This window comes from Corythoichthys intestinalis, chromosome 16 (genome assembly GCF_030265065.1).
Source record: "Corythoichthys intestinalis isolate RoL2023-P3 chromosome 16, ASM3026506v1, whole genome shotgun sequence".
NCBI classification, from domain to species: Eukaryota; Metazoa; Chordata; class Actinopteri; order Syngnathiformes; family Syngnathidae; genus Corythoichthys; species Corythoichthys intestinalis.
Genome location: NC_080410.1, coordinates 30,064,303 through 30,084,530, shown reverse-complemented (window position 1 = coordinate 30,084,530; position 20,228 = coordinate 30,064,303). Strand labels below are relative to the sequence as shown.

General features: G+C 42.1%; 2 protein-coding genes across 2 annotated transcripts in view; one reads left to right on the top strand and one right to left on the bottom strand.

Moving 5' to 3' along the window:
- The window catches only part of thoc6 (THO complex 6), a 12,013-nt gene extending 10,112 nt beyond the window's left edge, over positions 1–1,901 (top strand). Inside the window, exon 13 of the mRNA XM_057817711.1 lies at positions 1,753–1,901. Coding sequence (XP_057673694.1) covers positions 1,753–1,833 — 81 coding nt within the window. The 3' untranslated portion in view covers positions 1,834–1,901. The remainder of the gene's footprint in view (positions 1–1,752) is intronic.
- On the bottom strand, positions 1,156–20,228 carry med15 (mediator complex subunit 15). The gene is made up of 19 exons (XM_057817708.1): positions 19,857–20,228; positions 19,534–19,759; positions 17,040–17,127; positions 16,881–16,932; positions 16,780–16,803; positions 16,547–16,711; positions 14,666–14,826; positions 14,332–14,598; positions 13,443–13,520; positions 13,274–13,372; positions 13,123–13,199; positions 12,919–13,046; positions 12,722–12,856; positions 8,760–8,823; positions 4,768–4,834; positions 4,520–4,674; positions 4,275–4,441; positions 3,720–3,818; positions 1,156–2,126 (listed from the first exon to the last, which is right to left on the bottom strand). Exons 1-19 carry the CDS (start codon positions 19,864–19,866, stop codon positions 1,990–1,992), a joined length of 2,199 nt encoding a protein of 732 aa, XP_057673691.1. The 5' UTR covers positions 19,867–20,228; the 3' UTR covers positions 1,156–1,989.

The window sequence follows — 20,228 nt, the reverse complement described above, 5'->3', positions numbered from 1 at the left end:
CGGAACTATTATTACCTGTGAACCTCTGGTAATTTGGCACTTACAACAAACCTTTGTTACTAGTGATGGCAGCTTGAAACTGAATCTTCGAAAACGTGCTCCGAATCGATGAAGTATGTTTATATTGAACGACTGCTCTGGAGCTTGCTTCAAATCACGTGACATATGACGTCGTCGTGGTTCGTGTGCGTTTTGCAGTTGACTTGCTGAGAAATCTATTTTGTTTGATTATTAACGAGAAAGGTAGGAAGAGAGGTCGTTCTGAAATGTGATCGCTCCTGATAAGATAGAGTGCCCTCCATAATTATTGGCACCCCTGAAAAAGATGTGTTTTTTAGCTTCTAATATTTTTTTAATTCAAATAATATGGGACCTTAATGGAAAAAAAAAAAAGAAAAATCCAACCTTCAATACAAGTGCATTAATTCAGTGGGGAAAAAATCCCACATAAAGAAAACATTATTTGACATCAAATAATGTGTGTCACAATTATTAGCACCCTTGGTGTTAATACTTTGTACAACCCCCTTTTGCCAACAAAACAACGTCTGGGGACTGAGATGGCTTTGTGTCTGGTGAACCATTTCTGTGTAGATTTGGCCATATGTTTAGGGTCATTGTCTTGCTGAACGACCCAGTGACGACCCATCTTCAGCTTTCGGGCAGAGGGCAACAGATTTTGATTTAAAATGTCCCGGCATTTCAAAGCATTCATGATGCCATGCACCCTAACTAGGTTCCTGTGGCCTTTGGAAGTGAAACAGCCCCACAGCATCACTGACCCACCCCCATACTTCACAGTGGGTATGAGGTGCTTTTCAGCATGCGCATCTTTCGTGGCACGCCAGACCCACTTAGAGTGTTTGTTGCCAAAAAGCTCAATCTTGGTCTCACACAAAAATACAGGCTTCAACTGGGACCGTGTGCTTTGGTCAGATGAGACCAAGATTGAGCCACTTCGAATTGGCCACATTCTTACTTAAATGGATCAAGCAATTCTGCCCCTGAAATGAAAATATTCATCAATATAATGTAATGAGGGTTTCGTTTATTGTTTCATGTTTTCTTTAAAAAAAAAAAAAAAAAAAAGTATTATTTTCAGAGGATGACGAAATGACACATCTAAATCAGTTTTCCTGTGTGCATCAAACTTCATTGGAAAGATGCATTGAAAGCCCCTAAAGTTTTAGTTTTTTCCAGTAAAGGTCACTGGTAATGAAGCTTAATGGACTGAACCTATTTCTGAAGCAGTTTGCCCAATTTGCTTTTCAAAAGCTTCATTGGCCATGACTCTTTGTTACCATACTTGTAGTGCGTTCACAAGGGATTAAAATCTTTAGTCTATTTCTGTCGTTCTCATTTATTTACAGAAAGTAGCACCTCAAAAAACATGGACGTTTGAATACTAACATAAGGGCCAACATCAGCTTATTGGCTGCCATTGACTGCGCTAGATGGATTGGACGTCTAGCGCCGTCATTGGCACTGAAACATTAAGTGGTATAACATTTGTTTTTAATATTTGAAAAGAACCCTTTATAAAACATTGTCGTGTGTAGTTCAAGTTGAATATAACTGAAATGTACTTGATAAATGCATTGTAGTGGATTACAATTTAGTCATTTGAACATTTAATTCAGTCTTTGGCGTACTACTATGTGGTACTCTTTGAGAAGCACTGGTCTATTCCAGTGACTATTTCATATGGTGTGGCAGTTGTTTCTTTGTGCATCAATCATGTTGTTGTTTCAGGTTTTGACCGTGGCAGGAAGCAGCCAACATGTTGACGTGTTCACCAATGTGTCCTATAGAGCCTTCTCTCTACATTTTTAAGACTTTTTTTTTTTTTTTAATCAATGTGAATAAAACTTTGTCATACATATATAAAATGCAATGCTTGTCTTCTGTCATGAAAATAGTTTTTATTTATTGAAGAAAAAAAAAAAAAAAAGATTGCCTTCGGGTCCGCCTCCGGTTGTGGTCGTGCATTCACGCGGCGGACAAACGCGCTTGGTGGACGCTCTGCGCCCACGTGTGCAGAACTTCTGTCAGTGAGTGCTTGTCGGGAAGTTGCAGCAGCTTGGACGCCAACGTCCTGTGAACCGCCTGCAGGAAGTGGTTGGCGCCTGCAAACAGGGACATGGCCAATCACTACATTTTGTTTTTGTAAGACACTGCAGTTACCCAATATACCTACGAAAATCCCCTTTCTAGTAATCACTTGATTCATCATTTTCCGAGTGTGGACTACTTATTCAGTCACAAATTTTGATCAAATGATCACAAATTATAGTGAATAGCTGACTATAGGCTTGTATACATAAACATAAAATGTATGGGGAAAAAAAAAATACTCGCACTGGCTCCAATTTTAGTCGCAAAATGCAACCATTTGGTCCAGTCTGAAACCCTGTTTTAAGGCCTTAAAGCAGTAATGTGAAGTAATTTCATAACATGCCAAATAGGGTCACAAAGTAATTAAACATTGTCCAACAAATAAAGCATGAAAAAAGAATTTATATGTTGTATATTTGACAAAATAATCACGTTTCCTAAGTTCGAGCCTGAAAGGGGACGAACCCGGAAGTAAGGGGTTTTACTATCACCTACATTATAATTTGCCTATCACCATGCCATGTTATTCAGATCAACGTTACCCCGCACTCGTTCCAAAAATAGACCGTGTCAACCGTGTTGTGTATCTGAGAGTGATGGTGAATCTACGACTCCGGTTTATCCATGCTAAGGCTAGTGCACCTGCCAATACCCCATTGAACATGGCTAACTCGAGTTAAAACTGCGAAATTCACATTCATTCGAAAGGCAAACCGTGCAGAAATACATTATTGCATCTAACACATTTTAATTGGAGAAATTGTCAACTTACTTTGAAATGTTAAGCAGGTCCACTGCCTTCGCATGACCATAAACTGCGACCCAAAGTATCTGGATGCGACCTGGTCGCCGATCCAATACCTCACATGCTGGTCCAACTGTTTGGACTTGTCTTGTTGAGGCTTTCGTCGAACTATGGCATCTGAGCAGTTCCTTGCGTTAGCACACAGTACTGTGCAATTGCCTGCTGTTGTGATGTTGATGCTAATGATGCTAACGGCGCGCACGCACAAGGTGCGGTGCATCGTAAAAATTCTACGCGTCATCTTCGTTATGGATTTTAAAAAAAAAAAAAACTTTGTCACGGATATAATTTAGGTTGCACTGAGATGTTCTTGAAAATTAAAACCACGGTGAAAAAATTCCACACTTACGAGAGCTAATTTAATACTTTTAATACCTTTAATAATGGAAAACTAAATTCAGTTCTTTTTTAATACTTTTAATAACCCGCGGGTACCCTGCTGTTGCAATACTGACAGCACTCCTGTAACGAGTCACATGACATTTTGGAGGGAAAATGACAAGCAGTACTCAATTTGAACATTTAGGGATGTATGTAGTTTCTAAGGGGTGTACTCACTTTTGTTGCCAAGGGTGGAGATATTAATGGCTATATTTTGAGTTATTTTGATGAGAAAATAAATTAACTCTTTATATAAGCTGCACACAGACTACTTTTCATTGTGTCAAAGTGTCATTTTGTCAGTGTTGTCCCATGAAAAGATATACTTAAAATATCTTCAGAAATGCGAGGTGTGTACTCACTTTTTGTGATACACTGTATATACTGAGCAAGTGATTGAGAGCGCAGCGCTAATTACCGTAGTGGTCAGCGTGTTCAGCCCAGTAAGGGCTTTGTTCCGGGTAGTCCGCTGGAACACTGAGTTGCAGCGGAGGAACGCTTGGAAGGTTTTTGTCCTCTGTAGCAATAAAAGCAAGTAAGAGGTGAGCGGGGCGGGGACGTTACTCATTGGCGGAGGAAGATGAACTGGGAGGGTAGGCAGAAATGCATTATTATTTATTCATCAAAAAAAGCTTTTAATTTTATATAAACAGAAAAATGTTTTATTCCCCTTTATAATTTATTTATTTTAAAAATAGCTTCATTCTTTATTTTTTAAGTTTTTTTTCCAAATAGAAATAAAAGGGGAAAGGTATGTTTCACACTTTAGCTTAAAAAAAAATTGTTTTATATTTATTTTTATGTTTAGACACTTAAAAATTCAAATATTCAACGTAATTTATAGTGGAAGAAAATTATCATGTTTCAGTGCCATTGAGTAATGCATTTGAAGCCAGCTCCTCCCAGTTCAAATGGATCTATCGCCGTCAATGATGGCCAATGAGAAAAACGTGGGAACGTCCTTGTTCCTCACCTAGTTTGCACACAAGGTGCACGGCTCCGTTGTTGCTGCAGTGGGCGGGGTCCAGCTGAACCAAGAACTTGACGTCCAGGCGGGCCACCTCCCCCTGCAGAATGTTGGGGACCGTCTGCCGCTCGTCCTCGTCCTGCTTCCTCTTGCGCGATGATACCGACGGGCCGCTGCGAGGCACGAGTGAAGGGTGGGTGTCGCCGATTTTGTTGTGACGACCACTTGCTGAATGAGTTAAAAGAACTTACGTGATGGGGGGGCCGTGAATGGCAGCCATGGCAGGGGCAAAGGTGCGGTGAAGCGAGTGGTTAAAGACGGGCGAGCGGAGGTTGGCCATGACCGTGTCCAACAGAGGCTGACACAAATGCTGCTTGGTGGCCAGGGGGGGCGGCGGCGGGGTTGGCTGGCCGAACACATTGGCTTGTTGACAACATGTTTTTTTTTTTTGTTGTTGTTGTTGGGAAGAGAAGTAACGGGGGGGGGGGGGGTGTCTTACCACAGCCATGTCATTCTTCAGCTTCTCCAGCGCAATCTCGCACTTCTGCAGCGTCTTCAGAGGGCACCTGAAAGTCACCATACTTAAAGGATCGTTGTCACAGTAACAAAAAATAGCTGTTTATCTCCATTGCGATTACTGGACCATAAAATGCATGGTTCAAAGAGGGAGTTTAATAGTTTATTGCCTTGCATTCAGTTGGCTAAGAGGCACCTCTACTGTATGTGTATGTGTGTATCCCACCGTCCTTTTCATTCACTCCTCGTGTTCCGAAAGCCTTAATAAGTGTAATAACTTTTATTCTTTATTCTTGTTTTTTTTCACATTATGCACAACTCAGATTTTATGTTTATTGTGCAATAATCTAATTGTAACATGTCTTTGTTTTGATGCATTTTTATTAGGAGTGTAACAGTACACAAAAATCTCGTTTCGGTACATACCTCGGTTTTGAGGTCACGGTTCGGTTCATTTTCAGTACAGTAAGAAAACAAAATGCAAAATATAAATGTGCTAGTTGTTTATTACACACTTTTGTGCTTTCAACAATAGGAACATTAGCCTATACAAAGCTAGAATTCTGCTCAAAAATAATAAATACAATATTCTGAAATGTAGATATTTTGAAATACAAAATAAAAATAAATAACTTTGGCTAAGACTTTTTCTTTAAAAAAATATCTGATGTGCAAAATTGAACAGTTGCAACACTGAACAGTTTCAAGTTTCTCATATTAACTTTATGACCACAGCCTCGAAAAGTAAGGGTTATTAGGGCTGTCAAACGATTAAAGTTTTTAATTGCGTTAATCACAGCTTTAAAATTAATTAATCGTAATAAACGCAATTCAAACCATCTCTAAAATATGCCATATTTTTCTGTAAATTATTTTTGGAATGGAAAGATAAGACACAAGATGGATATCTACATTTAACATACTGTACATAAGTACTGTATTTGTTGATTCTAACAATAAATCCACAGGATGGCATTAACATTAACATTCTTTCTGTTGAAGACATTTTCTTTTTCTCTGCAAAAACTAACACACAACAGAGCCTTAGAACAGTAACAAAAACAGTATTATTTATGTGTGCAAAGTGTGTGTAGTGTACACATAAATGTGGCCCTCTTCCCTACTCATCCTCTAGCCAGTCGCTCAGGCAAACCAACTTATTTACATTTTCTGAGAGTTGTTCCATCTATATTCTTTTTTAATTTGAATTCCCCACCCAGAGGGCCAAGCTGATTTTCTTCCATGTTTACATTTAACCATAACCCACGCTGCTCACTGCACTTCTGAGTGGTGCGACGGCCCTGGTCGTTTAATTGTTATCTTTTTTTAGACTGTCAGTCAGCTGATCGTTGCATCCGTCAGCTGGCTGCCCTCCCTCCCAACGTGACTTACTCTGATTGACGCCGGACGGACAGACAACGTCGCCGCTGATGGGCCACCCGAGGAAGGGTGCCAACTTCAAAAGCCAGCTTCTTCCGCATTTTGTATATTTTGTTTATTGCGAGTTCGACTTGTGTGGATAAATTTGTGTCCACTTGCAACTTGTGTGCGTGGCTCATTTTATGTTACACCCTTAGCGAGCCGTCCGTAGGACGTAACAGCGGGATTATGGGATGCATGAGCGGGCCTTCCGCGCTTGCGTTAAATGTGTCAAATATTTTAACGCGATTAATTCAAAAAATTAATTACCGCTCGTTAACGCGCTAAATTTGACAGCACTTTACATCATGTCAGAAACTCGTTCGGTACGCGTCCGTTTCAAACCGCGGACCACGCACCAAAACAGTTCAATACAAATACATGTACCGTTACACCCTTAATTTTTATGCATTATAAAATATTTATGTCTGAATTTTGAGGGGCTTGGAGCGGATTAAGGTATTTACATGGAAAATGCAAGTTAAGAAACTACTTCTAGAACTAATTTCGTAAGTAGAGGAACCACAGTATTTTTAAATATGCAGTAAAACAAACAAACAAACAAAAAAAAAAATCAAAAACTGAACTACGATTGTGACCACCTGGTACCCTAACAATTGGTCCAAACAATTGGTCCAAAATTAGGTAAGTTATAGTTTTATCTTGTGTTGTGTAAATATATATATACTATTTTGCATATTGGAGATTGCATATATTTATCAGTCCATTCTATGCGTAAGTGTATGTGCACTCTATGGGGCAGCTTTGAATCTCATGACACTTTGTGTAACGACAATAAAGGCACTCTATTCCACTCTATTTCTATGTAAAGTGTTGTATTAAATAGTTCTGTCGCAAAATGTCATCAGACATTTAGCCCGATATATACAGTGGGGCAAATAAGTATTTAGTCGAACACTAATTGTGCAAGTTCTCCCACTTGAAAATATTAGAGAGAACTGTTATTGTCAACATAGGTAAACCTCAACCATGAGAGACAGAATGTGGGGGAAAAAAAACAGAAAATCACATTGTTTGATTTTTAAAGAATTTATTTGCAAATCTTGGTGGAAAATAAGTATTTGGTCAATACCAAAAGTTCATCTCAATACTTTGTCATGTACCCTTTGTTGGCAATAACAGAGGCCAAACATTGTAACTCTTCACAAGCTTTTCACAGACCGTTGCTGGTGTTTTGGCCCATTCCTCCATGCAGATCTCCTCTAGAGCAGTGATGTTATGGAGCTGTCGTTGGGCAACACGGACTTTCAACTCCATCCACAGATTTTCTCTGGGGTTGAGATCTGTAGACAGGCTAGGCCACTACAGGACCTTGAAATGCTTCTTAGGAAGCCACTCCTTTCTTGCCCTGGCTGTGTGTTTGGTATAATTGTCATGCTGAAAGACCCAGCCACATCTCATCTTCAATGCCCTTGCTGATGGAAGGGGATTTTCACTCAAAATCTCTCAATACATGGCCCCATTCATTCTTTCCTTTACACAGATCAGTCGTCCTGGTCCCTTTGCAGAAAAAAAGCCCCAAAGCATAATGTTTCCACCCCCATGCTTCTCAGTGGGTATGGTGTTCTTCGAATGCAATTCAGTATTCTTTCTCCTCCAAACACGAGAACCTGTGTTTCTACCAAAAAGTTCTCTTTTGGTTTCTTTCAGTCCTCTTCTGGATCATCCAAATGCTCTCTCGCGAAGCGGAGACGGACGTGGACGTGTACTGGCTTCAGCAGGGGGACACGTCTGGCAGTACAGGATTTGAGTCCTTGGCGGCGCATTGTGTTACTGATAGTAGCCTTTGTTACTGTGGTCCCAGCTTTCTGTAGGTCATTCACTAGGTCCCCCCGTGTGGTTCTGGGATTTTTGCTCACCGTTCTTGTTATCATTTTGACGCCACGGGGTGAGATCTTGCATGGAGCCCCAGATCGAGGGAGATTATCAGTGGTCTTGTATGTCTTCCATTTTCTAATAATTGCTTACACAGTTGATTTCTTGACACCAAGCGTTTTACCTATTGCAGATTCAGTCTTCCCAGCCTGGTGCAGGTCTCCAATTTTGTCTCTGGTGTCCTTCAACAGCTCTTTGGTCTTGGCCACAGTGGAGTTTGGAGTGTAACTGACCGATGTTGTGGACAGGTGTCTTTTATACCGATAATGACTTAAAACAGGAGCCATTAATACAGGTAACGAGTGGATCCTTTTTAGAAGAAGTTAGACATCTTTGACAGCCAGAAATCTTGCTTGTTTGTAGGTGACCAAATACTTATTTTCCACTCTAATTTGGAAATAAATTCTTTAAAAATCAAACAATGTGATTTTCTGTTTTTTTCCCCCCAAATTCTTTCTCTCATGGTAAGGTTTACCCATGTTGACAATTACAGGCCTCTATAATCTTTTCAAGTAGGAGAACTTGCACAGTTGGTGGTTGACTAAATACTTATTTGCCCCACTGTAACATCTCTTTGCTGCCACAGTACCATGAACTAGCAATAACCATGGTGATGTCACCTCAGTGAAGTAGATTGTTGCAGAGTGTGGTGAGGGTCACCTGGTATTGGGGTCAGTAAGGATGTTGAGAAGACTCTTCATCTTGCTGAGGTCCTTCTTTCGCTCTGACAACAGCACAGACGAGTCATGGCTCAATCACAACAAGTCCATTAGCAGGTTTATAGGGCATTTATTGGTTTCCAGTGATGGAACTAGACATCTAATCCAATTGGTCCACATGTATGGACATTGCATTTTGGCAGGGGTGAAAGTGGCTAGAATTTCTAGCCGGAACTCGGGTGCAAAATATGCGGTTGGGACATCACTAGTGAATAGACCCCAATCACGTGACGTCACAACTCCGCCCCCCTGACTGGTGCCGCCATATTGTCAGTCAGCTCATCGTGTTTACATATTACCGCTACGTACATTCCTCCTATTACTGCGTCTTTTTCTGCTTGTCTAAGGAATCACTGCCTAGTAAACAAAACCAAAAACCTTCCTGACAATCGTTAACATTGATTAATCAAAATGGTGAAGGCATGTATGGCGGTTGGTTGCAGTAACAGAGAAGATAAACGGGGATTTTAGTAGTTGCTGTGTGCCCATTGTTAAAAGGGCAAATCTCGAAAGCAGTACGGTTTGTTTATCTCGGTCCATGATGCGTTTGTGTTGACAGCCGTTAGACAGCGGCGAAAACATCAATATGATGCCAACACGATCGCAGACATCATCAGACGGAGACTACGAAGCTCGTCGCCACGGTCGCACAGCAAGAAGGTGAGCCCAACAACAGGTGTTTTGCCGAAAAATAGCCGCCCTGTGTGAAATGTCCCCCCCTGACGGGAGCGCCCACACAGAAACGACTTTCTTGTACCGTGAATATGTATCATTTTACTCAGCTTGAACTAATAAATGTCATACCTGTGTTATTGTCATTGGGATATGGTCGTGAAAACCTGTAGACTAATACATTTCTGTTCAAAGATGGTTATGTGGCCCAGTCCACGGTTTGTTAATAAAATACAGTAATAATAGTTTGTGTAATTTAATTATTTAAAACTGATCTTACAGTCGTAAATCCATTACTGTAATGCATCCATGAAAACATTTGATGTTTTCACATCAATAAAGCGCTATAAATAAGCGCTCCCTTCAGGAGGGACATTTCATGCGGGGCAGCTATTTTTCGGCACACACCGGCCCGTTGTCGATCAAGTTTCATTGTACAATCGTGACAACGGTGATGCTCAGCTGACCAAATGTACCCGACTCCTCATCGTGACATAAACTGGAGTATGATTGGAAATTTTGTCGTCTCGGGACGAGCTCTGACGCACGGGACGGGACCAGACGAGAGGAAACATCGGTTTGGGCATCAAATATGGATCTGGCGACTGGATCGACCGAAGCTTTTCCAAATAACGGCTTTTATGCAACTCATCCAATGAGTTTACGGCGTCTGAAAGCACCGGGGCTTCCATAATTTGCAAGTGAATCCACCTTTAGAAACTACGATCAATGACAATACAGACACACAATGACGGACAATATGGCGGCACAATACACGTTGGTGACTGGGGTCTATAGACCCTACTCACCTACGTCACAAAATGACGTGTCGCTGTATCCGGCCGCCATATTGTCCGGCATCTTTTAGCCCTATTCTCAATGGTTTCAATTAGTCGTGCAATTTATGGAGCAATTCATGGAAGCCCCGGTGTTATCTGACGCTGTAAACTCATTGGATGCGTTGCATAAAAGGCGTTATGTGAAAAGCTTCAGTTTATCCATTCACCAGATCCATATTTGATGCCTAAATCTATGTTTTTCGACCCGCTGCCTTCGCTGTCTCTGCCTGACATCTGCTACCCTGATATTTACAACTATCTTGTCCACACAAAATCAGCGAAAGTTTGAAAAACTTTGAAGAGCTTGGAGGCTTATAAATACTTCATTGCTGGTTGGGTGAAACAGGTCCTCGTCCACGAAAATTCGGCAGGAATCTATCTTGTGCTCGGGAAGGTGAGTTACGAAATTTTCAATTCAAAATCTTTTGTTCTTGCTAACATCCACTGTCAAGTCTAATGTATTTCATGTCATTTGACAATGGAGCTAGGGCTTTTAATGTTTATATGGTTTAGCGATAACACTCTCACTACATTAGAGCTGAAACGAGTACTCGAGCAACTCGAGTAACTCGAGTTTAAAAACTGATCCGAGTAATTTTATTCACCTCGAGTAATCGTTTATTTTGACAGCTCTAAGCATCACGTTTTGCTCAGACCACTTTTAATGCGGGACAACGCGCTGTCACGTGCGGAGAGGAAGAAGGGGGGGGGAACTTACTGCAGCCGACAGCCGCCACAAACGACGCCGACGTTGCTAAATACTAGCCCGCACGATGCTACGTTGGTACAGGTAGCGTCTCATGCGTCTCATAGAGATCACATGTATGTTGAACTAGATGCTAAATGACAGACTCTGCCGCATCTGGGCAGCTTTAGTGAACAGCCGCCATCTTAAAGCAGTACAGCGCTAAGCGCTAATAAAGAGCGCTAAGCGCTAATAAATAAGATTAACGTTACTGTTCTGAAGTAACGTTAGCCCTGCGGAGGGCTAGGTTTCTATTAATTATGACCACTGTCGATGCTTGGCTAACGTGTCTTACATACAGGCTTTAACATAACATAGCATTGTGGAGTGATGAGGGTGTAAAAAAAAACTTAATCATGCTAACTATCAATTTTAGCTCAGTAGTCATTGCTGGATAAAACACCAAGTAGCACTGGTGCTAATGTGCTCCAATACAGCCTGTATCACACATTTATTTTGAAAACTGCAAAAACTCAAAATCCTATCAGGACTTGCAGTTTAGACTAACTTAAAACTTAACTAGAACTTAAAAATGGCTTGACACAAAGAGAAATTCAATTGAAAGACGTGGGAAAAAATCCAAACTTTTAAGTGATGTGTGTTATCAAGCATAACGGCATTTTTAGGTAAGATATATATAATTTTTTTTGTAATAAGATCTAAAGTTTTTTGAGTGAAAGCAGTGAATTAGTCTTTTTTTTTCTTCTTTTTTTTTAGTTCTAGTTCCATCTGAGATGCAATTGTTGGCTGTTTTCAACAATATACATCGAAAATAAAGACATTGATTGACTGAAAATGGTTCAAAATTAGATGAAATGTCTTGTTTTCTCATGTATATTTATAATTGCTCTTCACCTAAAAATATATTTGTTTTATCCGATTACTCGATTAATCGATAGAATTTTCAGTCGATTACTCGATTACTAAAATATTCGATAGCTGCAGCCCTACACTACATACATATATAATATGTAATAAATATGAAGTGCAATAGCACTACTCCAGATTGTCCCTAGTTGAATTTATTTTTTGGCTTTTGACCTCAATAGTGAAATTGTAAATTAATTGTATGACAACTGTCTTATTATCCCCTTATAATTATATATTTTCAGGTAGTTCATTCACAACGTCTGAGTGTATGTTGTTGGCGATTAGCCTAGCAATGATCTTAATTGTGGTTGTCAGCCCAAAACCCTCTAAATATATATTAAATGCATCTTACCAGATATAAAATGACTACTACATAATCTGTGGTAATCGTTTGGAGCCCAGTTTTCTCGTCGAATTGCAGCAGCCCATCTCGCTCTCCTCTCCTGGTCTCTCGGAATCCGGTAGAACTTCAAGTCTCTCCGTCTTCTCCGTCTATCTTCTCTGTTATTGCAACCGACCGCCACACACGCCTTCACCATTTTGATTATTAATGTTAACGAGCAGAAAAACATGCCATAATAGGAGGAATTTACGTAGCGGTAATGCATCAACAGTGAAGAGTTGACGGACAATATAGCGCGGGGGCATGGTTGTGACGTCATGTGAGTAGGGTCTATACTGTGTCCACTTATGTGGACGCAGGGTTTTTATGGGGTAATTTAAGGCTGCTGTTTTTTCGCACCATAAAGGATTAAGGACCACAGGGCGCACCCCCACCTTCGTTTTTGTCAATCTTGTTGATCATACGTCGGAGTGGCTCGATGTACTTGGAAAGTTGTTTGAGTTTCTCCATGTACTGCTGGTCCTCTTGCGACGCCGCACCCGCAGGACTCATCACAGAGTTTGGGTTTCCTGTTTTGAGGGTGAGAGAAATCTCATGATTGGTCATATGCAGCTTATGTGCGTGTGTGTACCTGGAGTGCTGAGCGCTCCAGGAGAGGGGACGCCATAGTTCTGGGGTGTCCTGGCGGTCGACGGACTTTGCGAGGGCTGGGGTGAAGGGCTGGGCTGGAACCCGCCCGGAGACGGCGTGGGACCCGAGCTTCGCACGAGGAGTGGCATATGATGAGACCGTGGAAGGAAACAGGACGCGGAGACACGAGGATACACAAACATACCTAACAGAGTTGGGCTGCGAGCTGGGCGGCTGAGGAGAGGGCTGGGGTGGTGGCGGCATGGACTGGGGAGTCTGAACCTGTATGGGCGAGGACGACGACAAGCGTATAGATGACTGATGGGCTCTGCGGGGTCACATGTTAGAGGTCATACCTGCTGAGTCACAGCGGCGGCGACGTTGGGGGGCGGAATGGAAGGAGCCAAGGGGGGTCGGGGCAGCCGGGTCGAGAGCTGCATGTTGGGACGTACCAACTGAACGGGAGGGGACATATGATTGACGGAGGGGGTTCGTCATTCATTGTCATGCAACGCCTGTACTCACCTGCCCTGACGGGGCGACCATCTGCGCCTGGACAGCCGCTGCCTGTTGCTGTTGTTGCTGCTGCAGCGCCACTCGGGCCTGTGCACACATACACCAATGGCGGCGCCATGTGGGAATTGTCACGACAGATGCAAAAGGAGAAGAAACCACAAGTTACATCCTGATGGTGTCAGGGAAGCCCAAATTTGAACTCCAAGACAAGTGTTACCTCGATAGCTCAATTACAGAAATGAATACGACCCCAACCATGGATTGCTTTTCTTTTTCTTTTTATAGACTTTATAAGCAAGAGCTCTCGGGTACAAAATGATGTGACCCAGCAAGGAGCTGTGATCACCCAGAAAGTACGAAGAAGTACAATAGAGGCTAGACATTTATACTGTTGAAAGGGCGGTGCCGAAGCCCACTGTGAAACGAAACTTACTCAGAAACAAAACTCATCATCTCACAAACCTGGGTATTTGTCCATACAAAAACATCTTTGAGCTGAGACCTTGAACACCGGTCCCAGCTAGAAAGATGATAAGAAACCACAGTCCTCCTTTGTATTCAATCAGGGCATATTGAAAAACATAGGAACATAACAGTCCATATTTGGGCATATAGTGATACAGTCTAGTCTGTAGTCAAGGCCATGAGAAGGCACACTCAACAGATTAATGCTACAATGTTCTCATGCAAGCATTACAAAAGCATACAAAATATGATGTATAATGGTTGTGTTTTAAGCATGAATAAAATTCTCTCACAGATGGCACCTTGGCATATTTTTAAACTACCGTATAAGACGCATGCCAAACTATGAAAAAACGTGTGATTTATAGTTCGAAAAATACGGTACTTAGTGGCGTTGGGGAGAGGTGGGTGATAAGGTGGATCGCATTCTGACCTGTAAAGCTTGCTGCATCTTGAGCTGCTGCTGCTGCTGTTGATTGAGCGAGTTTATGGGGACGTGTTGCGCGGGTGCCATCTGTCCTGCCAGAGACTGCGGCACCATGGTGGCCTGTTGCTGCTGAAGGAGCGGCTGCATGGGGCCCGGCTGCGCCTGCTGCTGCTGGACCATGTGCTGGATGGACTGCGCCTGCACGTGCTGCTGCTGCTGCTGCAGCTGCAACTGCACCATCTGTTGCTGCTGCTGCATGCGGGACTGATGCATCTACGTACATAGGTAGTGGCAGCGGCTTAATTGCTGCGCCACTAACCACTCACGTTTGCGTTCTTACCTGATTTTGCTGCTGTTGGTTCTGCTGCTGCTGGTGCATCTGCTGTTGCTGGACTCTCAATTGCTGCTGAACCTGGAACTGCTGCTGCTGAGCCTGAAACTGCTGGAACTGCAAGTTCTGCTGTTGTTGCTGCTGCATGGACAACTGAGCCGGACCTCCCACTGAGGATCAGTAACAGGAAAGGGGATGAGGGGATGTGTATTGCTCGGGTTTGTCATGTTAGCCGGTTCGCACTATTAGCTTTGCCAGGTTAAAAATTGCAACTCCGTTGGACAAAAGTTTCCGCTGAAAGCTCCATAGACATCCAACCACACATTCATTTCAGCAGTAGTTAAGCAGTCAAGAGCATCCAGTGAGCAGCCAATCAATTTGGACAGGCAGTAACAGTCCGTCATGGACAAGGGTCTTTTACAACTTTTACAGTGGGGTACATGTTAGCAAAGGTTAATACTTAAAGTTAATACTTTAGCTTTCAATGACGTTGATAGTCGTTCAATCCATTTTGACTGGGAGGTCTCCTAGTTAAAATGGATTGGAAGTCTTCTGTCATAAATGGCAGTTAATGAATTAATAGAGTGCCCACTCACCGGCCACTTTATTAGGTACACCATGCTTGTAACGGGTTGGACCCCCTTTTGCCTTCAGAACTGCCTCAATTCTTCGTGGCATAGATTCAACACAGGGCTGGAAGCATTCCTCAGAGAGTTTGGTCCATATTGACATGATGGCATCACACAGTTGGTGCAGATTTGTTGGCTGCACATCCATGATGCGAATCTCCCGTTCCACCACATCCCAAAGATGCTCTATTGGATTGAGATCTGGTGACTGTGGAGGCCATTTGAGTACAGTGAACTCATTGTCGTGTTCAAGAAACCAGTCTGAGATGATTCCAGCTTTATGACATGGCGCATTATCCTGCTGAAAGTAGCCATCAGAAGTTGGTATTGGGTACATTGTGGTCATAAAGGGATGGACATGGTCAGCAACAATACTCAGGTAGGCTGTGGCGTTCCAGCGATGCTCAATTGGTACCAAGGGGCCCAAAGAGTGCCAAGAAAATATTCCCCACACCATTACACCACCAGCCTGAACCGTTGATACAAGGCATGATGGATCCATGCTTTCATGTTGTTGACACCAAATTCTGACCCTACCATCCGAATGTTGCAGCAGAAATCGAGACTCATGAGACCAGGCAACGTTTTTGCAATCTTCTATTGTCCAATTTCGATGAGCTTGTGCAAATTGTAGCCTCAGTTTCCTGTTCTTAGCTGAAAGGAGTGGCACCCGGAGTGGTCTTCTGCTGCTGTAGCCCATCTGCCTCAAAGTTCGACGTACTGTGCGTTCAGAGATGCTCTTCTGCCTACCTTGGTTGTAACGGGTGGTTATTTGAGTCACTGTTGCCTTTCTATCAGCTCGAACCAGTCTGGCAATTTTCCTCTGACCTCTGGCATCAACAAGGCATTTCCGCCCACAGAACTGCCGCTCACTGGATATTTTTTCTTTTTCGGACCATTCTCTGTAAACCCTAGAGCTGGTTGTGCGTGAAAATCCCAGTAGATCAGCAGTTTCTGAAATACTCAGACCAGCCCTTCTGGCACAAACAACCATGCCACCTTCAAAGTCACTCAAATCACCTTTCTTCCCCATACTGATGCTCGGTTTGAACTGCAGGAGATTGTCTTAAACCATGTCTACATGTCTAAATGCACTGAGTTGCCGCCATGTGATTGGCTGATTAGAAATTAAGTGTTAACGAGCAGTTGGACAGGTGTACCTAATAAAGTGGCCGGTGAGTGTATGTTCAGATCTATGCAGGACAGTCCTTGATTTAACTGCCTTGTCCTGCTCAGTGTCAAGGTTAGGAAACACACTCACGGGGTTGCGGGTTCCCAGACACCCCCGGCATGGCGTGCTGGCCTATCTGCATTTGCGGCATGGCCCCCATTCCCCCCAAGGGCGCACCGGCGGGGCGGGGCCCCATGCCGATGGCGCCCGGGCCCCCTCCGACGCCCGTCAGGTTAGTCAGGGCATTGATGGGATCTAGCGGGGACAGCGCACAGCATTACATATGCCGCTCAAGATGGCCTGCGCACACGCGCCTCACTTACCCGGACCTCCCATGTTCTTCTTGTCTGTCGGAGGGAGACAAACAAGGCAACTGTTAAAGGGATGCCGGAATGGGCAAGAGAACTGACGGGCGCTCGCTTACGGATGTCGCGGTAGTGGATGATGAGCCTGGCAACAAGTGATAGATACTCATCCTGAAAAAACACAACAGTTGGTGTTACTAGGTCAAATAACCATCAATTTACAATCTAAAAATTCAGTCTGGGGGCTGAGGCCCAATTGCGCTCGGGTTGTGACTCACTCTAGTCTTGGCTTTGACGTAAACTTGGTTCTCCATTTCCGTGCTGGTTTTGTTTTGTACAGTTCCCGCCTTTCTCATGGCCTCATCGCTGCAAAAACGACACAGCCACATTTTCATTAACATTGTCAATGGCATCATCATTTCATATTCTTTCTGTAAACACAATGATGGTATTCTTACCAACGCTCAGAAAAAAAGCACCTTACACATGACATGAAACCGAACCTTCCTGTTGTGCCACACAATATATATTTCCAGGAATATCAGTATTTAAATATTCAATTAATTTCAGATCATTATTTTAAAAGATAACTGTACCGTTGTTTTCTATCGAACAAAGAGTATTAATCTTTTTTTAATCGAGGAGTCGGGGAATTTTTGTTGTTTTGCATTTATCAAATTGACTTAATTCAAAGCTCTCGATTTGTGACATATATTTTATATAGCTGAAACTTAATCGCTCAAGTATTAGTAGATCATAACCCACTTTGTTCGAGTAGGTAGTATCATTTCCAAATTCAAAACCAGAAATGTTCAATCCATTTGCAAACCAACGTATATCCATCTGTTGTGACACACGTAAGAATTGCCTTAAATCTTAGCCCGTTTATACTTGAAGAATGTCGCTTCCTGATTGGCTACATTACTGTTTCACATCAAAATTCATTTGTGTATAATAAAAAGAATTGTGAATTTTTGATTGTGTATTTTAAGTGATCATTTTAGTGCTCACAGTAAACTCAGCACTAAATAAATTATATAACACTATTAACAACAATGACATCAGAGAACACATGTTATGACTAGGAGTGGGAACCTTTTGGTACCTCACCATATGATACGGTTTGCGATACAAAGCTCAAGATAACGATGATGTGACGATATGGCGATACAACGATTATCGATACATCGGTCAGGAAATCATTCTAGGATATTCTACAAACAACTAACAAACAGAAAAACAAGCTTCTATTGTGAATTGGAATGAGTTAATCACTAGAAGACGTTCAATCCATTTGAAGTGGGAGTGCTGCCATCCCTCCCACTTCAAATGGATTAAACGTCTATGGCCATCAGTAGCAGCCAATGCCAGGCAATGAGGTAATCTGGGGCCATTTAGGTCATTTACCTGCAGATTTTCAGTTACTTCCTGTTGATTTGGGGGTATTTTATGGGTCACTTACTGTTCATTTTGTGTTACAGAACAGGAAGTGACCTGGGAATTACCCAAATTAACTCATTTGCTCCCAGAAACGTATGAATACATTCTATTTTTACATGCTTAACTGTCCCAATTACGTATTTATACGTCTTTTGCGTTTTTTTAATACAAGAAGCATCAAGAGCTTCCGATCTATCTCCGAAACAAAAAACAAGCCTCAAAACCAATTTTAAAGCAATAAAACTGGCCACTGGAGGGCAGTAGCGCATTTGTTAAGAACCCACAACCCAATTCAAACAGTACAACTTTATTAGGGAAGTTAGCAGAGCCCCTCCGCAGCTTGCTGCTCAGGTCCACCGCACGCTCGAGTGTCCTGCATTGAAACGCGCATGGCCAAACCAGTTCCCCCCCAGGAACATAAGTTCCCCAGGCGAACGAGACAGTTGTCACCACAAAAAAAAGACTAAAAAAAAAAATCCATCTGTAGGAGACAGTCGGCAATGAGGGAAAAGTTTAACCGCTGTCGCAGCCACCAAACGTCATCTCTCAGTTAGGTAAGTGTGAATAAATTGTTACTTTGCTATCAAAAGCTCTATTTGGCTGGTTGTTCATGTTATTTTGTAAAAGGAAAACATTATTCAGATGTTTGGGATGTCACTGAAGCAAAAAATAGCCGTGTTAAAGTCAAAGTTATGTTTGAAATTTTTGCGTTTACAAAAAGCTCATTTTCTCCGTTTTTTCATCAGAAATTGGAAAATTGCTCAAACTAAGCTATTTTCTAATGCTGATTTCTAAAGAATGGAAAAAGATATGAACTTACTTTTTTTTCTGCTGAAAGAAGAGAGTCTAATCTTTCTTTTGGTGGGTTCCATGTTTATATAGCAATAGAACAGAATTTTTTGTGGGCCTTGCAAAATCAGTCAAAATCCAGTAAAATGGCCGGGAGCGAAGGGCCTTGCTCCAGTGAAAATGGCTGGGAGTGAATGAGTTAATAGGCAGTGACTCAAAGTCAACAGGAAATGACCTGGAAATGCTCTAAAATGAACAGCAAGTGACCTATAAATGCCCTGAAAATCTGGCAGAATGACTGTGAATGCTCTGGTTTCGAATGAACAAACGTTCCCATTCTAGATGGATTGACAACTTTTTAAAATTATATCTCGACTCTTGCAGGAGCATATTGATAACCTTTTGGGAAACAAAGTATCACGTTATATCACCATTTCTATATTTTGTCACACCCCTGGTTATGACCATACTGTAAAAATAATCAAAGCCAGCTAAGCTAAGCTAAGTTAAAGTAAAAAGGGACTAAGCAAGGGCAACTCTCACATTTGAGCGACGACTTTCTGTCTGAACTGAGGACTTCTCCAGTCGCTGTCGGGTCCCGGAACTTCCATGGCGACGGTGGGCCAAAACAAATTCACAAAAGATGTTTTGAAACCCAAAATGCTAACAAATTCAGTCCGCCTCACGGTCTGGGCTCGCAACTGAACTCTTCTTCTATTTTTTTTTTTTTCTTTGTGTTGTGCACTTGACCGCCTCCTGCCGGATAAAACTGTCACAAACCCGTAAGGAATTGATGGGAATTACAGTACTGTATTGTATTTGAAAAGAATACATTAAATGTAAAATGAACTTAAATACATACTTACGGGTGAACATTAAAATGTAAGTTTACGCTGGGGCCTGCATTGAAAAAGTAATTTGCATATGGCGGAAAACAGACAAGACTGAAAAAGCAGTTTCTGCTCTTGCACTCCTCTTTAAAAGAAACTGCTGTATTTTAATCCAAAACAAATGTTGTGTTTAATAGAACAATATGTCTATATGCTGCCATAACAGATTCATGGCGCATGAAGCCCCCCAAACGATTTTTAATTTGTCCGTTTTACCCTGGAAACCCCCGTTTACAGACGTCGCGCAACCGTTTTTGTTTCAGCCTAGCCATAAAAAGAAGGTAAATAATCGTATTCATTATTCGAAATGTCTATCATTTTTAGCTTCGAATCATTAACTGATGTCTA

Coding starts and splice junctions, on each gene's coding strand:
- med15 (XM_057817708.1), bottom strand. Junction 13,047..13,122: donor TCGCAGCCCAACTCTGTTAG/GTATGTTTGTGT, acceptor CCTCGTGCGAAG/CTCGGGTCCCACGCCGTCTC. Junction 2,127..3,719: donor TGAACACGCTGACCACTACG/GTAATTAGCGCT, acceptor CCCTGTTTGCAG/GCGCCAACCACTTCCTGCAG.